General features: G+C 41.4%; 2 protein-coding genes across 9 annotated transcripts in view; one reads left to right on the top strand and one right to left on the bottom strand.

Moving 5' to 3' along the window:
• The first annotated feature begins 6,877 nt into the window (after positions 1–6,877).
• Positions 6,878–9,202, top strand: cfap300 (cilia and flagella associated protein 300). Of its 2 annotated transcripts, none has more exons than XM_046417734.1 (7): positions 6,878–7,115; positions 7,223–7,304; positions 7,570–7,642; positions 7,811–7,968; positions 8,053–8,225; positions 8,355–8,421; positions 8,889–9,202. In XM_046417734.1, the coding sequence occupies exons 1-7, from the start codon at positions 7,006–7,008 to the stop codon at positions 9,018–9,020; spliced, it is 795 nt and encodes a 264-aa protein (XP_046273690.1). In that variant the 5' UTR covers positions 6,878–7,005; the 3' UTR covers positions 9,021–9,202. The 2 variants fall into 2 exon arrangements, with proteins under 2 accessions (XP_046273690.1, XP_046273692.1); XM_046417736.1 differs by having other exon boundaries at positions 6,881–7,120.
• A 1,407-nt stretch (positions 9,203–10,609) lies between these two features.
• Positions 10,610–21,274, bottom strand: part of LOC124074730 (potassium voltage-gated channel subfamily KQT member 4) — a 44,362-nt gene continuing 33,697 nt past the window's right edge. For 3 of the 7 annotated variants that reach the window (XM_046417925.1, XM_046417929.1, XM_046417927.1), the window contains 5 exons: positions 18,754–18,980; positions 18,566–18,665; positions 13,944–14,075; positions 13,186–13,324; positions 10,610–12,879 (listed from right to left, as the gene is read on the bottom strand). In XM_046417925.1, coding sequence (XP_046273881.1) covers positions 12,676–12,879; positions 13,186–13,324; positions 13,944–14,075; positions 18,566–18,665; positions 18,754–18,980 — 802 coding nt within the window. In that variant the 3' untranslated portion in view covers positions 10,610–12,675. Of the gene's footprint in view, positions 12,880–13,185; positions 13,325–13,943; positions 14,076–18,565; positions 18,666–18,753; positions 18,984–20,849; positions 20,907–21,274 lie in introns of all 7 variants that reach the window. The other 4 variants (XM_046417924.1, XM_046417928.1, XM_046417926.1 and 1 more) reach the window with 2 other exon arrangements.

The following is a 21,274-nucleotide window of genomic DNA, read 5'->3' on the forward strand; positions in this document are numbered from 1 at the left end:
TCTACACATTATGAAACAAAGTCAGTGCCTTGAGGTGTTTCTTTGTCTAAAAGACCTCCAACATTTTGTTGCCACAACCATGTTCAGAGAAGAAGTTACTGTGCGCGGCATGCGGAGACATGTTGCTTTGATGCCTTTGCGTTTTTCATCTGCACATATCTGTGGTGTGTGAGAGGGGTTTAAGTATTGCAGGAATATTGGAGTGAGGGCACAATTAGGTTTAAGATATGTGTGTCTGCTGGGACAAGACAGGAAAAGCACCTCATGGATTCTCCACACACTCTTTCCCTCGCCCATGATGTCATGTCTCCACTTTAAACAAAAAGACAAGAGGAGGCAGCAGGTGGTGCTTCATCCCCCCTCTCTCTTCCTACATCCCCACAGGGACTGACCCTTGTGGTCCTAACACGCTCACTCAATACCTGTCACCCGTCCCTGCACTCATCCATCCATTCAACCATTCACTGAAGGTAGCTCACTTATCTCTCTTAATGGAGCACCACACATCCACTGGGCTTGTTCTGTGGACCCCTTTAAAGCCTTGCTGCACCAGCTTTGAAAACTACAACATTTTTGGCAGCAAAATAAATTAACTTCAGTGGAATCACTTTACTCTGTGGATCTGTTTGTTGAGGCAAAGTCGGGTAAATCCATACAATTTTGGCTTGCAAATTCACATCAGTGCCAAACAGCAAACCATCTAGACAGTGTTAATGTAGCTTTATAGCAGTGCTACTGCACCCACGACACATCCGTCTGTTTAACCCTTATGTAGGGGGAAGAAGGAGGAATAGTTTTCAGAGAGTAATGAGACAGTGAACAATGACTGACAACATGACTTTTGCATGAAAAGTGTGAACTTATTGTAGCCAAGCTTTTCAGTAAGCCAAAATGTGTTGTTTTATTTTATAGCAGACTGAGTTCAAGAGGCCAGCAATGAGGCTCAGGAGGGAGCAGCCTCAGCAGCACTCCTCACCTCTCCTCACCTCTCCTTTGTTTATCAAAAGTTTATCATCTGTCCAATGCACACAATTATTACACATGCAATCCACTGATCTCCTTAGGTATTTGAGATTGTAGAATCATGTTTGGAACAATTTGGTTTCCCGGTTTTTGCTGGGCTTGCTAAGATTATGTAAAGGACCCGTTCAGTGTTATTTTAGGTCAATATTAAACATTCTCTGGTAATTTGACCTCTGCTTCCTTCTTCCTCCTCTTTCTCCCACCCCTCTCTCAGTACAGCAGGTTTAGGATTGCGTTCCCACACAATAGGACAGTTGAGGGTCTCATTGGCTGCATGAAGTGGGTGTGGTGAGGGCATTAAATAAGCATACAAACACATGCAGGACCAAGGGTGCATGTGTGTGCATGTGCTGCTGCAGATCCCTGTGCTGGCTCCAGTGCAGAAGGCAGCAGGGACTGACTGTGAGAGCTTTAGCCCTTGTTGTTTGCCAGTCAGTGCCACAGGGGCAAGACTGTCTCCATCAGAGGCTACAACAAGCTGGCAAACACTTGAGATTCCTGTACGCCTGCAGAACATCACAACATTACCATGGCGACCAGGACAGTGATGGGCTAAACAGAGGAGTTAAGAAGCAGCGTGCGGGTTGTCTCACAAATGTCAAGAGGGCGAAAGAGCGTAATCGAAGCCAAAATAGCAACATGGAAAGCGTTACTAATACGAAATGCACTTAATGCAAAATTGCATCAGGTTTTTTAAATGGAATCTATTAACAATTTCTGCCTCTTATTCACTCAGCGCGTTTTTGTCACATTCACGGTTTGCTTGTCATCTGGAACAATTTGTTGTTCAGTGGTTTTGCTCAAGGACAATCTGAGACATGGACTTTGTTTAATCCTCAGTCCTCCCCATTGGTCACCAAACATAAAAATGTTACTTTACTCACCTGCAATGGATGCTTTCAGGATACTAGTTGCAATGTAGTGCTGTAGATATTCATTTTTTTATGTCATCCAACATATATACAAAAGAATGTGAACACTTAGATAAAGTTTTTTAGTATTTGCGTTTATTCCCCAGTTCACTTGAGCAGATAAATGAAGGTAATGTCCCATTTAAAATGATTTGGTTTGTTACATACTGTATTCATTCAGATAGAAGAAAACCTTTATATCTCCTTCGAGCAGAAACCATGGAGCTCATGAACAAAAACACCTCCTCTTGTGATGTCTGGAAAGTGAGAGCAAACTTACAGCATTCGTTTGACCTTGTTGTGATCTCACTGGCTGCTGGGCTGACAGTTTTACTCGACTATACATAAAAAACTTTATTATAGCACTGATGTCAAACAAATGTATAATATAACACAAGACAGTTTAAAATGTATTCATATGTAGTCCAAACCCACGCATCAGCCACAGCACATAATGGTCTCGACTTCTGACCCCTGTAGAGCTGAAACCTCTTAGTCTGTAAAGCCACAACAACAATCCTGTATGACCATCAACACTGAGCCCCTTAGACCGTCACCATCTGATGACAGCACTTGTTATCCATCAATACATTTTACTCTAAGCTGCCATAAGCATTAGGCTGAAGAGTCACAGTATGGTGAGGAGACGCAGAGCAGACAGTCCCCCAGATATTATCATTAAAGGACAGCCACATGAGTGACGCTCTTCCCATACCTCAGACCCCATCCCTCTTGTCTCCCCTTGGCGTGTCCCTGCATGGCTCCTCTTGGATTCCCAGAATATCTTAGATACACTATCACAAAGCATGGGGGAAATAAAGAGAAGAAGGGAATGTGCCGAGAGGAAGACATAACAAGGTAGCTCTGGTTTGTGATGTTCCCATTTCTCATCTCATCTGCTTCCTGTATTTGAATACATGCACAAACTCTGGCAGTGGTTCTCAAACTGGGGTTGGGGTCCCTCGATGAGGTTGTCTGAGGGGTCATGAGATGATTTCAGGGTTGGTATGTCTGTCCTACAAAATTCTGCTACTTTTTTCTGACTTTTTCTTCCATTTTTGCTATTTTCTTGTGAAACCAGTAAAGAGAAAATCACTCTTTTGAATGTCCACACTATTGATATATAACACCATTGTAGTGTCACAAGGCCAAAAAAGATTGTGAACAGCCATGTTTATTGTCAAGTAATTTGGAATTCTTGTCAAATGAATAATCATAGGTACAGAATAATAATAACTTTATTTATGTAGCTCTTTTCTAAAAAGAAAAAGTGCTTAACCATATCAACCCACGTCACTGGTGGCCTCCACTCAGGGACAGCTGATAAAACAGGAAAAATGTTGCTGTAAATTTTATAGTAACTCACTGGCGATTGAGAATATTTAAGATAAACTTTCCCAAAACATGAAAAAGACTAAAAGATAAAACAAACCTGTTTTCAGAAAATTCCAGGTTTTTAATGTATTTTTACCTTAAGAGGTAGGAGTAGTTTCTCAGCCTATGAGGCACTTAATCCTTCTGTTTATCTGACAACCTCTCCAGCCTGATACGCGGTTTTCACTATACAATCTTTTTTGATGTACATTCTTTTATCCCAAAAAGCAAAATATTTTTGATTGTACACGCTGACAAACACCTAAGTGCAGGATTAACAGAGATAAGCCAAATGCGTTTAGTTGCTGTGTTTAATTTTGGCGTGATACATTCTACATGATGACAATATGACCATACAAACACAGCAGCGCAGTGCAGAGTGAATGAGAATAACCACATTTCCTATGGGACTCACCAGTCTGTACTGCTTGACCCTGAAAAGAATAAAAAGAGCTCAGTAACAAAGTTCACTCTCACCATGACATCATTAGGAAAAAGTTTCAGATACTGATTCATTCCTGATCTGAATACACCAGCAGGGTTTTTCCTTTGTTCTTCAAGTCCGGGCACAATTCTTACTTCCCCTCTCTGTCCATAGGAGTGGCACATCATTTGTGTGTACAGACTATTCTTAAGTTAAATAAATGTTCATACATTTCTGTCTGCGAAATGCAGTTTTCCACTTGTTCTATTGTCTTCATTTTAACTGATTCGCAAACATTTCTTTTACAAATGCCACCTATTATATCTATTAATAGAAGAAAGAAAAGAGGCAGATGACTTTGCTTTGAGAAAATTAAGAAAGTGGCTGCAACTTAACTTCCTGTGGCCTATTTTTGCTATATTTAAAGAGACATATGCTGATGAGGCAAGAAGATAAGAGGAAGAAACAACAACAAATACTAAAGGTTGACCCCATGAAGATGACAGTCAGGATGAAGAAGGATGATATGGCTTGTAATGGTCATCCTGGAGGTATCTCTGGGTGGGGATGGTGCAAAGTGGAGCGCCTAAATTGTTTGAATGGCATTTGGGAATAGGAAACGCATCCCGCACTGACAGGGTCAGGTCAGATACATGACCAGTTAGCAGCACTCACCAGCAGGAGTCACAGCACTGACTGAGTGCTCTGCTGCCTGCTGCATGCCTTCTCAACCTGAGGTTTGTTTTATCAAAATAAATCATATTAATGTTGTTTTTCTTTCTGTCTATTATCTCTCTGTTAATGCAAACCCCACAGGAGGTTCACCATGCAGAAGTTCAGCTTCCCAAGGTCCCCAGATTCCTTTAATAATACAGAGGGCATGACTTCATCAAGCTAAGACCCTGCATATGCTTATTTTTTTTACCATTTCAATTGAGGATATTGAGACAGAAATTAATGAGGGATGCTCTCTCTTGTCATCATTTGAAAAAAGTGCCTGTGAACCTATAACCGGCTGGAAAATGTGATCATAGACAGCAGTCACCTCCAAACATTCCTCAGCTGTTACGTCTTCTCACCTGCTTCGCCTGTCTGCCTGGCCAGGTTTGCTCCCAATGGATCAAATGTGCAGCGATGAACTGCAATTACATACATTACATAGTAATCAGCAGAGAAAGAGACCAAAACTTTTGTTTTATTGACTTGGCTCAATTATGCTGAGTCAAACCCTGGCTGTGCAGTATCAAAACATCAATTTGGTACAATTTTCTCTTTCCTTCAATCCCCCCTATGGGGCTAAAACAGCTGGATTTGGTCTTATCTTTGGCCCATCGTGAATCCTTTTGTGTTAGGTTTGTCATCGTCTAGACACACAAAATTATCCCGTCTGTTTTCATTATGAGAGTATGTAAAGTTTAAGTTCAATTTATCGCTCCAGTTGTCATGAGTACTTTGAGAATGTATTATAATAAACTAATGGCTAATGCATTTACACAATGATTATCAGTCTTACATCATTTTGTGATCACAGTGTTTACAAGCTGAGAAGAGACAGATATACATTTTAACATCTGAAGCCTGCAACTTAAATGATTAAATTACAAAAAACAGCATCTTTAATGCCCTCAGCCAATACAAACGTATGTCTAATTACATAACTGCTTTAGAGATCAAATATCTTGACATAAGATTGACAGAGCAATAAATCTGACTTTGCTTATCAGTTTCTGATCAATTAATGCTTTGCATGCTTTGCATGCAATGAAATTAAAGACAAAATACAATATGCTTACATTACCATGACTCCTGGCTCTCCTCATGGGGAACATCAGGGTCTGGGCGTCCTATACTAGAATGTGGATCAAACGGATCCCACATCCTTGACCATCCTGGAATGTTGGGAATGAAATGAGTAGAGGGTGAATACAAAATATTTGTAGGGAGTTGGGTTGAGTGTAAACATGTACAAGCACAGAGGCATATGCATCATTCTTATCTGGTGAGAAGCTTCAGAAAACGCAGTGCCCTTTGGATGTGATATAAAAAAACCCCTATAAAGCTAAAGCTGATGGTAAAGGGAGGGTCGCCCTTTTTCATGGTGATGCTCAGGTGTTCCTTCCAGATTGAAAAAAAATTTACAAGAGGAGATTTCGTCATCTGATGTAAATGTAGGGCAAAGGGTTAGTCAAAACATTTAGAAATAAATCTGTGCTTTGCCACAGAGCTTCACAAAGAGATGCACAGATAAGATTCAAAACTGATTATACTGATTATATTGATACACAAAAAATGTAAATGAATTTTATGTAAGGTGTTTAAAGGTGTTTAAAATTTTAGAAAGTAACCTGAGTTGGAACTATGAGAAGACTTGGCAGAGAGAGGATGAAGATGTTCTGAGTATCACAGATTTTCTTTTGACAAAACAGTCTCAGATCAAAGTCTGCCCACTTGTTTGGTTTTATGCTTTTGATTGTATCACTGCGTCTGCGTCAGTTGTGATGGAGCTCACTTTTCCGAGCACATCCACAGTGGGACCTCTCGTCCCATGTTGGTGCTTTCAACCCTTTTCATCAATTAAATCAACTTAGTAAGGGGACTCTGAGTTGAGACTGCTTTGTAAACTGCTGCTACCAAGGTGAATAATGAAACCCAATGTATTTTCACGATGTGGCACAGATCCTGTTGTATCAAAGAGAAGAAAGGGTGAGGGAATAAAGGGGAAGAGCTGGTAAGGATCATCACGGAAATGGTGATACTGACTCACTGAGGTGGAAAGATGAATCAGAAAAATAACAAAAAATCAGCTATAAAACAGTGGATCCCAGATCAAGTAAAAAGAGCATGTCTCTACAGCAGGGCAAGATTGCCCTCTAGTGGCTATGAATAAACCTGTCGCCTGTCGTACTACATGTAAACGTTCATTCATGGATGGAGGTAATTCGATAGATTAATTGACAGTGAGTTAACTACAAAGACTGTTGAGCAGAAAAATATAAAACAGATATTAAATAAGCTGAATTAAAATGGAAGTCAAAGGCTTTGCGCGATATTAACGCTAGCGGAAGTTAGCAGCGTCCGTTGTCAAGGAAACAAGTATACAAATCCTTGAGATGGGTGGGAAACAAAACCGGTCAAACCCCTCCGGACCAGACACTGATTGGTTAATAATGAGCATACGCGCTGCTGATTGGTCTGTTAACGCCTATGAACCTGCTACTTGTTCAGGAGCAAACCCGTTTTGTAGTCTAACAACAACCAGAGAGGAAAAGGAAAATGGCAGGAGAGAAATGCGAGTTTGAGCAAACTTTTTCTTTTAGTCCTCTTCCTTCCAAAAAGGTCTCCTTCCTACAGGACAAGGACACTTTAGCACTGTTAATGAAATGGTGACGTAAGAATTGTAGCTACCCTAAAAACTAAATTTTTTTATAAGCTTCCGTTAGCTGTGTGGTAATAAAGCTACTCGGTCAATGGTTGCATGTGTTCATTTCAGGTCCATGCTGGGGAGAATTTCAGCTCAGTCTTACAGCTTTGACCAGACCTTTTTCTCTTACAACAGTGAAAAGTTTGCACTGGTAAGACTCACCATAATAATTTAGGTTATTGTGCTGCTTGCATGAAATTAGAGTATAACAACTGTCTAATATAGCAGACTACAAAAAAAAAAAACCTTTGCATTCTTTTTGATTCTCAATCTCATTGTGATGGATGAGTTTTACCTTTTTTTTTCTTACACTTGATAAGTAGGTATAGTTAGTCTTCCTTTTGGGAAAATATGAATGCAGAAATCGATGAAGCTTGTTAATTTCATGAAAACATTGTGTCCCTCTGTACATGCAGTGTTTCTTCAGAGATCCTGATGTGATATCCAGTCTGTCCAGAGGGCTGAAGACTGGGGCCTGGGTGCCTCTTGGTATGCCATGTCCCCCAGAAAGCCTTTCATCACAGATAGTAGGAAATTGATCTCATCTGCTGGAGAATATTGGCAGTCAGATCTCAGTGGAATGTTTTTGACTTCTCTATGTAGACTTAGACTTCACTTTATGTAGTGTGTGTGTGTGTGTGTGTGTGTTCACTGTAGACAACACAGTTGTGTCTGTGGATGTTGAGCCGGTGCCGTGCACTAAGGTCTCCATGGAGCTGTTTGACCCACTTTACTCTTGTGGGATCCTGAGGCCCTCTGGACATGTAGTTAAATGCTTTCATGATGTCTACCCCGACTTTGATGAACTCAGAAGGGTCAGTCTGTTTTCTCATCTACCTGTCTGTCTCTTTTTTTGTGACATGGAATCAATCTTCAGAAGTTTTCATCTGTTCCTCCAGATGTTGTTGGAAGAGGACTCTGAGCACTACTACGTGGTCGGGAGGGAGGAGCGTGGAGAGTTTCTGTTTGTCCTCTTCAAGCACCTGTGTTTAGGAGGAGAGCTCTGTCAGTACGAAGACACCATTGATCCTTACATTAGCACCACAAAGCAAATCTACAAAGACCTGATCAGGTGTGCAGAATCTGACTACCTTTCCTGATAGTGTACAACCAAATAGACACTTTAACAGTTACTAATCAGGTTTACCCACAACTATATTATTAGATATGAAACACTGTAATTCTGTCCTTTACTGTTCAGTGTTCAGAAGGATCCAGAGTCTAAGAAGATCAGTGTTGTCTCCACAGTCCTCAAAGTTTATGCCCATGTAAGTGACTGGTTTAATGCCTGTTTGTACCAAGTTTGAATGCGTATTACTATATGTATGTTTTAATGAGAGGAGTCAAAATAATTCTGAATTATGACTTATGATTTAAGGCCATTATAAGATACTTAATAAATATGATGAATGTAAACATTCACGTATTAACTTAACATCTGTACTTATATTGATACAGTTCGCAAACAGTGTTACTTGGTCAACATATAATGTTTAACTTTAATTGAATTAATTTAATTAAGTGAATTGACTCAATTTAACACTTGAGGTTTTTAACATTTTGGCACCACCACACCATTAGGAATCACCACGATTGTACTGCTTTAGACTGCAGCATCAGACTCTGCAAACATTAAACTGTGGAGAGAGGGCGGCTGTACTTCACACAAAAGGTCTTACTTGAATTTTACTCATCATTTCCACATTACACACATCTTATTATTTGTCCTTCATAGGATGAGTCTGGGCGATGTTACCCTGGAAGACGAGAGGAGGAGCAGACGTTTGCATATTTGATTGTTGACCCCTTCAAACGACACGTGACTTTGTTCTACCACTGTTATGGTGTAGGAAACTTCACATTGTGACTGCAAGGGACTGGAAATTGTCTTTTAGATGACAGCCTTGTCATGGGCATGTGTATGTATGTACAAACACGTGAACATTGTGAACAATTTAATTAAATTTAATTAAAATCACTCATGAAGTGATTCATGTCTAAGTATGTCAATAAAATGTTTTCAAACAGCCTTAAGAGTGATTCGGTGATTGCTTTAATGGGCCATGTTGATCCTTTTGTTGTAGAGCGGCAACGATTAGTCAATTAATTCATTAGTCGATCAAAAGAAAATTGGTTGCCAACTATTTTGATTAGCAATTAATCGTTAAAGTCATTTTCCAAGCATAACTGTTACACATTTGATGGTTCCAGCTTCTTGAATGTTAAGATTTGCTGAGTCGTTTTGTCAAAGCATTTTGAAGACAATCACTGTGGACTCAGTAAAACTGGCCATTTTATCGCTGAAACGATTAACCTTGAAATTAATCAGCAGATTAGTAAATAATGATAATCTGGCACTTGCAGCCTTATTTTGTTGTATAAATAATATTTGATTTTAGAACTCAACATAAGAAAAAGAATCAGTCTTTTAATTCTATCACATCCTTGATAAATGGATTGCCTTATTTTACAAACTTAAAGTCATTGGATAAGTCCAAATATTTTCAACCCCTACAACAGAATCCTCTCAGACTGTAAAAGTTAAACATTACACCACAGTGAATGGTTAAGACAAAAAGAGGCCAAAGTGAAAATACAGTTAAAAGAGCTTTATTGAAACAAATAAATTAATAAGTTAGTCAAGTGAGCTAATTTTATCCTCAACAGATACACATTTTTGTATCTCTTTAAAAGGTCAAATAGAGGTGTGCATCAGATTAGAAAAGAAAAGAAGCATCATATTTCATCAACCAGTAACTACATCAATTGAAATCGGAAGACTTTGTTGGCTTAGCCTTATGCTTATTGCTTTGATCAGTTTGTGTTTCATTCTAACAACAGTTCCAATAGCTAAGAGAGCAGTTAAAGGGCAACGAGCTGGAATGTCAAATGGCAGCAAGTCAGTGAACGATGAATGGTTGGGCGTCAAAAAGAAGAGGAACAGAGTGAAAAGGAGAAAAGAGAACGTGCAGATCGAGTCATGCATAGCATTCAGTCAGTTAGACAATCAGTTACTGTTTCTCATTCAGTTTTCTAGACTAGCGCCCCCTAGTGGCCTCGGAGGTAGTTGTGTGGAAGCCATATTTTTCTCTATGTGACATGCTTATGAGAGGATACATTCCTGCGGAGTTTCCTGTGACGATACAAACGTCCATGCCTCCAGCCTTCGGATCTGACTGGTGTTAAAATACAGTAAAGGGTGTGGATGCGAGGAGGTCCTGGAGGAGTTACAGTGATATGCTAAACGTACAGTAATATTCTCTGAAAATATCAAAGAAAGATTGCAGCACCCTGAACCCCTAAAATTACACGTTCAGAACAGTTTGTATTGATGGTGTCAGATGACAGTTTCACAAAAAAAAAGAAACCAAATCAGCTACAGAACGAGGACATAGAAGGCACAGGTTATTTCCTTTCATGTCTTCACTCAACATTTTTACAGGAGACATCCTTAAGTTGTTTTTTTTTTATCTAACACTGGGGCCACCACTAACAATAACATGCAATACAGAGGTCTCACAAACATATTCATGAAGCTCAACATTCCAGATGACAATGAAGTGTTCAGTCTACTAATGCCTTTAAGAAGCAGGCATCTCTGCTATAATTCAGGCCAAAGGATAAAGCAACCAAGCATTTCTCTATGAAATGAATGCAATAATCGCATGATATCAAGAGCAAGCTTTGAAGTACCATTTTATTCCCCATGGCAGCAGGAGCATCAGATCATAAATAGATCCATGTTAAGTAGATGGAGCAGTGAAGTACATTCAGTGTTTGAAATTTAGGCTTGGCTTGAATGGAAAAGTGGAGCACCTGAGTCAACTGGCTTGACTGGATCAAATTAGCAAATCACTTGCAGGGACAGACGTACTGTTCTCACTGGCCCAATGCAGTATAATGAATGTTTTCTCCAAGCTGGCAGCGATTATCTGATGACGTTAAAAAAATACACATGCGAGCTCTGCCAGTCTTGATTATGAACCTGATCGGCTGTGTGTAGTTAGAGTTGTGTCACCCATGATTCAACTACATAAAAAAGTGCTACATTTATTAAAAGATCGTATCTAACTCAATTAAATATATTAACTTAAATCCTACATTTACTTTAGCAACCAAAATCATTAAAAAAAACAAAAAAAAACATTTGCCATTAAAGGTTACACAAAATCGAATGGAGGAACATCATTACAGTAAAGAAATCAAAACAAAAAAAGATAACACTGTTCAAGACAAAAATGTGTAACAATTATCAAGTGCCAAAGTATTTAAGTATCGGAATTACTTTCATTGTGTGTGTGTGTGTGTGTGTGTGTGTGTGTGCATTTGTGCACTCTCCAGTTTTGTCCATAATCACAGAGGAACTACTGTGCATAAACCATGCCCAAGAAAGAACCAGAAAAAGACAGCAGAGAGTAAAGGTGATGATAGTAACACCTGTGGGTAGCGACTAGAGCCCCACCCCTGCACAATGTCTGTTCGTGGCGAAGCTGTAAGGCTGGAACCATTCCCTAAGACATCTGCACTCATGAGGATAATGGCCTGGAATTCGTGCGTTGGCTGTTCATTGTTTAAAACTGGCCAAAAAGTCTTGACACCGTTTCCACAGCTGGTGACCCACAAAGCATGAGATGGCTGTAAGAGTGAGAACTACCATCCTGTAAGAAATGCTGTGGCGTATCACTGACTGCCTGACCTGAGGCTAGATGGGAGTGATGGGGAGCAGTGCAGAAATTGTGACATACACGTCTAAATTGTGACTGAGAATCAGCGAGGATCATGCATGTTAGGAGTGGTGGGCTGCATGACAGAGAGGTGTAAAGGACTTGTTAAAAAAACTTGGATAATTGAAATACTCAAGGCGCAACTGTAGCCTTTGAGACATTTTGGCTCTATAAAATCCTGAATGCCAGCCAAACAAGGAATAATGTCTTGCTTTTTCTTTTTCTTTTCTTTTTTTTTGCAAGTGGGCTTGTTGGACACATGAAATTTCTGGGAGAGAGAATGGAGATAAACAATAAACAGTAGTGTACAACACACATCAGCTACTCCAACACATTCTCCCAGCTCCGTTTGGGTAATATTAAAGCAGGATTTACATAATTTTTAAAAATCAAAACTTTAATGTCTCATTATCTGATTATCTACAGTGGATGCTTCAAGGTAGGCATAGATGCATTGCAAGAGGTGAGTGGGCGAAAGTGGTTCAGTAGTCAAGTCATAGTTGTTCTCGTGTCCTCTCTTCATCTCCATGCTCATTTAGTGGCTTGAGAGGCATGTGTGGTGAGCAGCTTTGGCTGAGGCTCCTTGTCAGGTGGAGCCATGTGGTGGTGGCCTCTGGAAACACATTCACTTCAGGAAAAAGAGGCGAGGGTGCACATTTGAGATAGAGGAATAGAAATCATCCCAGACAGATGTGAAACGTAATGAAGCAGCTCCAAGTGAGGACTTGGTCGCAGGAAGACATACTGTAAAGGGTTTGCGTCTGTGTCCGAAAAGCCCCAGGACTGCTCAGCTCGCTGTCATTCCAAATTGCCGCTCTCAGACATGGAGATGTTGAGAGTGTTGGCGGAGGGGAAGAGGTCTCTTTGGTCCGTGGGGCTGTGGTAGTCGGATGTCAGGTCGGGGTCCAGGAGGGTGGACAGGGTGAAGTTGGATGAGCCTTTCTTTAGGCACTGGGAGTAGAAGTTGAGCAGGAGGTCCAGCTTGTTCTCTATAGACTGTACCTAAACCAACACATACACACACATTTCTGGAGTTTCTTAATTTGTGAACATTCAACAAAACAAAGCTCATAATTCTTCTGGGAGTTGTAGAAAAGAAAAACTGATGAAATGAAACCCGCTTGTTGTTTGAATATGGATCTGCAGCTCTTAATTGCCAAATGACGTCATTTCCTGTTTTCACTTTATCCTACTTTCTGTACCTTTTATAGCACCTTTTTTAGGTCAGATATCTTGTCCCGATTCGTATGTTTGTACAGAAAACACAGTTCCACAAATGCTACGTAAATCAAACTCTTAATCTGTTACCTGTTTCTCCACCTTGACTACACGTCCCATCATGCTTAGTTCATCCAGTGAGTCCAGTTCTGGTGGTGTTTTCTCTCCCTTTTCAGGGCGCGCTTTCTTATCGGGCTGGACGGTTCCTCGTCCAATTATCTGGTCCACACTTTCACATGAAAACATACATGATGAAGACTTGGAGGATCTATGTTTTTTTTAAAACTAATTTCATTCAAGTTTAAAGGAACAGTTTGACATTTTGGGGAATATTCCTTTTCATTCCAAGAGTTAGATAAGAAGAGCGATTCCACTCTCTTCTCTTTGTGTATGTCTGTATGTTTACAGAGGGTAATGGACTGGTCTATTTCTTGGCTGGGAGCATAGTCTGGCCAAGAAAAAGTCCAATACATTTCGACCCTTAACATATCTTTTTTTTCTCATTGCTTTTGTATGGATTAAACAAATGAGATTTAACATGTTCATAAGTGACTTTTAAAGATGCTGCCAGGTGGCTGTTGTTACCCTGAAATAGAGCCAAACTAGCATGTATTTTATTTTATGTAAGTGTGTTTTCCAAAATATCAAGCCTTCCTTTAACAGTTTAGGTTTAAAGGCACACGAGAAAATGAACTGAAACAACATTTTGAACAAGGAGCACAGAATGTCTTTGCACAAGGAGCAAAACTTAATCACATTCCACAAAGGAACTAGAGACCTCCTGCCCAAATAAATAATTATACCTTTTTTTTTTTAAACAATGAAGTGGTTATATTACTGAAACCTACCGCATCTGCAGGCTCTTGATACGGCCCAGCATATCCAAATGTCCAGCAGAGTACTGCTCTATGACGTCCTTCACATCATATGGACGCAGAGTCTCCTTAAACTTCCTCTTGGCCACAAGGAACTTTAAGATCCTACGCAAATAACAAAAACACACCAGAGCCACTGTTATCAGTCTGATGAAAACCTTTAAACAGCTTCACACAGCACATTTACATATATTAACACACAGTAAACCTTTGGAAAAATGCAGGAGCAGGACAGCTATCAAATGATGCGGGAGACCCTGGGAATAACAAGATTAATTACAGTCAGAGTGACCTTATCGTCCACAAACAGCCCCATAAAGAGAGCAGAGTCACCCCCCACTAAACCATGTGGATATACTGTGATGATGACAACATCTGCCCCGCCGGAGACATTTGCTTATCAGTACTTGCTGTTTCAGCAAATCCAAAGGTAGTATGGTGTAACACACACACACACACAGCTTTCCCCTCTTTCTGCCCTTTATAGTATGACAGCCATTTTGGTGTCACTAGGGAATCACAGCTGCTCTCGCTTGTATTGCACACACACTTCATTCACCACCCACATCCTGATGTCTGAGACTCACACTGGGGAATGCTGTCCCAACACAAGCACATCACTGACAACATCTTCTGCCTGAGCCCAACTGGGACGACATCATGCTGGAGGGAGAAGAGGAAGTGCCAGAGATAATGGGAAGGGAGAGGGGGAAAGTTTAAGGGAGTGTGTGTGCGCACCTGGTTTTTTGTGTTGGGTGGGTCTTCGATTCCCTTCTTATCACTTATGTGATAGGCTGCTCAGAGATGCAGAAGGTCTGGAAACACCAAATGTAAGCAAGACAAAGTGTATACACCCAAGCTGTCATCTCACAGTTGCCGTGCAAGAGGGAATCCTATCTCACCCAACCACACACTGAGTCCACTTTAACACTCCCACTCGCCTTCACAGGATAAAGAAAAGAAATCACATCAAAGGTCTGGGAAAAGGGAGATCAGAAACACTCAGCTGTTCTGAGAAAACGTCTCACACACACACACACATCAGTGTACGCAAACATGCACACAAACAAAAAGATAATGCCACAAATGTAAACACCTACACACAGAGAAGTACGTACACACCAACACAAGAACACTCACATGAGCTAAGCTAAGTGAAATCTGAACTTGAGAGAAGGGTCAGTTTCTGAAATAACCAGCGTAACCTTTGTCGAGGTCTGCAGTGCTTGCATTTGCAGCAGCCACACACATGCGTGCTTTTGTGAAGTGATCGGTTCTGCAACAGAGGAGAGAAGGTGTGATGGAAGGAGAAGAGGAGCGAGGAGGAGGAGGTGGAGGAGTGGTGGTCTACAGCTGGCGGCCTAGCAGCTGTCAGCGCACTCTTCCCCTTCATGCAGCACTCTGTTTCTTGATGACTCCTGCATTTGGGTGCTTTTTGCAGGCGGTCTTTTCTTATTTTGCAGGTAGATGCAGATTTTTTTGCCAGGGTGGGTCTCAGGTGTGGGTAAAAGAAAAGGTTGAGGAAACAGGGGTGGGGGCTTTTGATTTGGATCCTCCAAGGGTTTCTTCTAACCTGCTGACTCCCTTTCTCAGCTGATCAAATGGCTTTCATAAAATATGTCCAGGTTTGACTGTGGCTCACAGCCCCCCACCCCCAGCTGGCACAGCTCACTGGCAGATATTAAATCTTCCTATTTGAAAGCTGAGACGTAAAAACAGCAGTGACTGGAGGGACAGGAAGTGTCATCTCTGCTCCAAAACGCTTGCAAAGCTAGTCCAAATATTTTTTGCAATTCAGCAAAGGTGAATCCTTCTCCAATGGCAGGGATTTATCTACAACTTAAAAAATGACTGTTATGCTGACACAAATTCTGGGTAGGCCAACTAGGGTGAGCCACTGCAGGGGGGAGGTCTGATTCTCTGCCAGATTAGACTACCGACCTGCTAAATGAACCAAATTTAACACACAAGTCACTGTGTGTGTTTTCAGGCATTCTTACAGAGAAAAACACCGTGGTCAACATTCTATGAGTTTAAAAATAGCACAGCTGATATGCTACAAAAACTGATGACGATGACTAAAGATGAAATTGTTATAAATAGTAAGCATATCCAGACTATTTATTTAATAATATAGGAACTTCATTTAAGACTGCAACTGTGCAAAAATGTTGTGTTTTGTGCAGTATCGGACTTGTACATGAGGAGAGTCACAGTAGGGAGAGTAGGGGATAAACAGAACACTGTACGCATTTATTTACAGTAGGCAGCAAGGCACTGATAAACCACATGCATCTCTCTAAAGTGAAGTCTCAGCACAAAACCCCGCTGCAAAATTCTTCATCAGACATCAATCATGAACCTCGCAAAGACGCCACATGTGTATGTGTGGAGCACCTGCTGTTTACACACCTGCACTATCTACAGGAACTCCCTCTCTTCTATTGTGTGCAGCACAGAGCAGCTGAGGTCAGAACCATCTGCTGAGTCAAATGTAAACCTGAGGATGGGTCATATAATACCCAATCTTTGGCATAATGATATCAAACAACAATATATCATGCTGCATCCTAAGACCGGAAAGCCTATACCTGTGGTGCATCGACAAAGAGACAGCTGATTGAGCACCAGGTTCAGACAGCTGAGTTGTTTTACTCATAGTGAAAATATACTTATTTTTTACATTAGTCTGATAGTCATTGTGAAGATTATGACACAATATCTACAGGCAACAAACAACAGAATGAAAGATACGCCTTTCAATCGAGAATTTAACACAAATTTATGCACTTTGGGTTCACACCGTATGTAAGCAAGGATGAGTAGAAAACTTAACCTACGACAACTACAGCAAATAATAAATAAATGGAAAGCAGTCTAAGAAATGTGGGACTCCATTGTATAATTTCTGCTCCTAATGCAATTATGGACTGTTTCAACTGTCCATTTAGATTTTAGGAGCCCTCCTACACCCTTTCAAGATTTTCATGTTGGTACGCTGTCTTTATGGGATACTGAGAGTGCAGATACAGGCAGGGAACATGAGGAGTAAGAAAGCAGTACAACACGCAACAAAGAGAGACGGTGATGTGATTATAAGCACCTTAACAGCTGGGCCACCAGGATGTCCACACACTGTTTATTTCCAGGCACATACCCACTTCATTCAAGAGCTTCACTGAGTGCCTGTGGAACCACACTGACAGCATCATGCTGCCATGAGAAATGCCGTGAGGGAAACAGCGCTGACACCGGGGACCACAATGAAAGTTGCTGTAATCCGTTCTCATCAAACCTCTCTGGAGAACAGCAAGGCCCCAACACAGATGTTTGCTAGCAGTTGTAGTTTTTCTGCCACCATCAGTGAAAAAATTGTGTGTCCATATATGTGTGTATATGCGTGTGCGTGTACATCCAAGATAGGAACCCTATAGAACAGGCATGTCAAACCGGTCCACAGGAGGGCCGGTGTGGCTGCAGGTTTTCTTTCCAACCAAGTAGCAGCACACCAGACTTGACTCATTTAATCAACTGATCAACGTCTTCAGACAGTTGATTGGTCAAACGGTGTGCTCTTGGTTAGTTGGCACAAAAACCTGCAGCCACACCGGCCTTCCTGTGGACCGGTTTGACATATGTGCTATAGAACATCCACACATTTAAGCACCGGTTTCATATTTTTGTGTTGTGATTTCGAATTAGCAGAATCATTGTAAGACTTGCCAACAGAGCAGTTCCTCACACACACACACACACACTCACACCATGAATTGTGAGTATAAGTAGTTTACATGTGGGTTGTGAAGAAGACTGTGTTCATTCATTTACACTGTCTAAAACGTACTGTGGGACGCATTAGGACATCCACCACTCGTTTACAACAGTATCAATACATCAAAGTTTACATTCAAACAGTAAGAGATGACATAATGACAGGAATAAATATCAGTACCAGCAATGCTTTTAATCAATGGCTATTATGGTTGTCCTTGTCTAAACCGAACAATATTGTTGGTCTCTGTATAGTCATAAAGTACTAAGATCCTCCAGCTATACTGCATTTGTGTGTGTGTGTGTGCGTTGGTACTATGAGGCCACCTTATCACGGCACCTTACACATGACAAGCCTGAATGAGCTGAGCGACAAGGTCACACAAGGAAACTAACCCTGCCTGCAGGAGGGCTCAGTTACTTCTCCTAAGTGGACATTTCTGCTCAGTCAGCTGAATCTGCTCACCTCAGAGCCTAAATGGAGGAGCAGCATGTTGTTCACCCGCTAATGCAGACTGTCAATACCGTGATAACAGCCCATGATCTGAATATGCACACAGCAGATCTTACCTGAGCAACCTGATTCTGGCAGAACAGAATCAATTTAACAGTGCTCTCTATCATTTGTATTGTTTGACATTTTTAGTCGAAAAATGTGATTTATTTGACTCAATCTGATTGAACCATTTCTAGCACTGAATAAAATATGTTATTAACTGGGTTTCAGACAATGTTCTTGTCCATAAAAAGACAAAGAACTAAAAATGCTTTTAACAGGGTTGAAGAAGAAGCAGCCTGTGCTTACAGCTGATGGCAGGACTCACCTGACAGCCCGGATGAGTGTCTTCACTGCTGGGATTACCTCCTCCATAGCAACATCACAATATGGTTTGTCTTCCACACTGTCCTCCCCGAGTCCCTCCACTGTGCCGAGACAGAGGGAGAGACATTATAATGCAGAAGTAAACGTTGTGATTGTGACTGAGTGTTTGGACATGTGTGTGTCGCCTACCATCAGCAGGTGGACGTGGCTTGAGGCGAAGGGAGGTGCGGAAGCGTGTGCGGTCATTAAAGCTCCAGCTCTTCTGAACCTTCCCCGGGCTGGTGGCCTCAGGGACGTTCTCCTGGCTGGGAGAGCAGCGGACACTGGAGCCTGGCGGCAGTGGCGATGCCTTATTCCGAATGGTCTGGGATGATCGGGAATTGTTCATCCTGATCCGATCGCGGAAGCCAATTTTACTGCTGACAGTGAAGATAAAATAGTCAAAAATCTCAAGCACAGTATTCATTTTGGGCCATGATAGGTAGCTGTTTTTTTTTTTTTTATAACAGTGTCCATGCCTTTGACCTTTACAGGAACCTAAGCTGTGTTTATCCTGGAAGCAGCAGAAGGGCACTCTGAGCTTGTTGGGGAGAGTCTGTTAGTAATAGCGAATGAACGCAAAAAGATATGACCTCTGACTTTCATAACAATCATCAACAAACAGACAAAACACAGACACAAACAGACATTTACAGTGTGTCTCAGCACAAGATAGACTAGCTGACGTACCATGAAGGCAGTTTTACCACAGGGACCACTCTATACTGCTAAAAACTGATGCTGCCCCGAGGATTTGCTCATTTAATGCGCCTATCATAGCACCCGATTCAGCAAAATCAGACTGAAACCTGATTCAAGACTTGCAGTAGTGCTGGGACGGCGGAAAATGTTCCACCCACCATCAGAATAAAGACACGCTTCCATAATCCCTTCAGCAGGATGAATAAGCATGAAGATATCGACTTCAAAGTGCAGGCGTACAAAAGGTGTCTCATTAAGTACTCTTCATACCACTCACCACAACTCAAGGCAGGCCAGTATGTGAGGTCATCTATTTACAAGAAAGCTATTTGGCAGCCATCCTTTCTCTCCAACATATAGCATGCTCTGGAGACCACTCCTCTGTATCCATTTGCATGTTACACACTGCCACGGATCCATAAGGCAACGTAAACATCATGCACCACAGAACAATTCCCGCCCAGTCATTCACTCTCGCATTTTTACGATGATATACTCTTTGATGTGTGTGTGTTATAGCTGGCCACTTAAATTAAAATTTAAATAGTAAAGGGATGCTAGTGGAAACAGCGTTTCACACAAACAAGCTGAAACGCTTCAGATAGACTGGAAAAGATAGGGAGGATAGAGTGAAAGACGTTTGCATGCCGTTGGGATAGGAAGTAAATGATTTGGCTGCATTCAGGACCGTGAACTTCACTGAATCTCTCCAAACCACTGGCAAACTATCGCATGCAAACAGAGACATTTTAGCACTTAAAAACCTTTTAAAAAATGTAGCACAAACACACGGATTTTGTGCAAAGGTTCATCTGCAATAGGAAAAGCATGCTGAATTATTTAAACCTTCTCTTCAAGAAGACACTAAAAATGAGGCAAATAACTCAAATGAAAACATAAAGCAAGTCATGAGTGGGGCAACTCTTTTGACTTCAGCTCAAGTTTGGGAAAAACTGCTGCACATTTTTGAGTGAATGTTTAATTTCCTCATTTCATCAGAAATGTCTGATGAAACATTGAATGCTAAAAAAAAAGAAAATGTGCCTTTATGTCACGTTGTTAAAGTCATAAACCAGTGGAGACTTCTGTTGCGTTTTCAGCACATGGTTTATGATGACTTTGAAGCCAAAACAAGCAAAATCAGCCCTGGTTTCACCAGCACATAACACCAAGCTGGAGAAACATCCTTTCAGAAAAGAGGAGCACAGCATTTCTTCACAGTAAAGGAATCACTCAAGCGTTTGTGGACCAGAGCAGTGTTTGTTCAGAGTATTATATAGTAAATACTGCAAATAAGACACAAATTATGGCATCTGCTACCGCAGGAAATTTCAAATAAGTTCATGAGTTGATTTGCTCGCAGACTGCAAATAAGTTGATACTTTCACAGATACAAAACATTTTGCAAGCCACTGCACCCATCCACAAATTTTTGAGTATTTCAGGCAAGCAGAGCAGGTCGTGGACGTTGAAGGGTAAGGGTGGTGTTACTGAGTCGGTGATGTTTTAACGTTCCCCGTGCACAGGCTTGTAGCCGTGGATACCTCTGCTTGCGGCCAGCGTGAATCCGGAAGAGACCCCGTTTTTTAGAAAGGAGCTGACTGGGGAGACACACAAGGCAGAGGGAGAGTGGGTGAGGGGAAGAGAGGAGTGGAAGAACCGGGTGGGGTGGGGTGAAGGAGGACAAGAAGCCCTGGGACACAACCTGGGTAAACGGTGAACCCGAGAGGATAAGACGTAGCAGAGATTTTAAAAAACGGGTTAAGAAGGTGAGGTGGCGGGGTGAGTTGTGACATCTCAATACTCCAAACTGCCCTTTCCTCTCCTCACCTTGTTACCTCGCCTCAGGCTGGAAAATATACTTCTGAGAGGCAGTTTTGGATTATGGAGACACACAATGAGGAGTGGGCAGGTGGGGTTAAAGGATCATGCAAAGGTAAAAGGTTTCACATGAGCATATTCACCAAGG

Source organism: Scatophagus argus, chromosome 17 (assembly GCF_020382885.2).
Source record: "Scatophagus argus isolate fScaArg1 chromosome 17, fScaArg1.pri, whole genome shotgun sequence".
NCBI classification, from domain to species: Eukaryota; Metazoa; Chordata; class Actinopteri; family Scatophagidae; genus Scatophagus; species Scatophagus argus.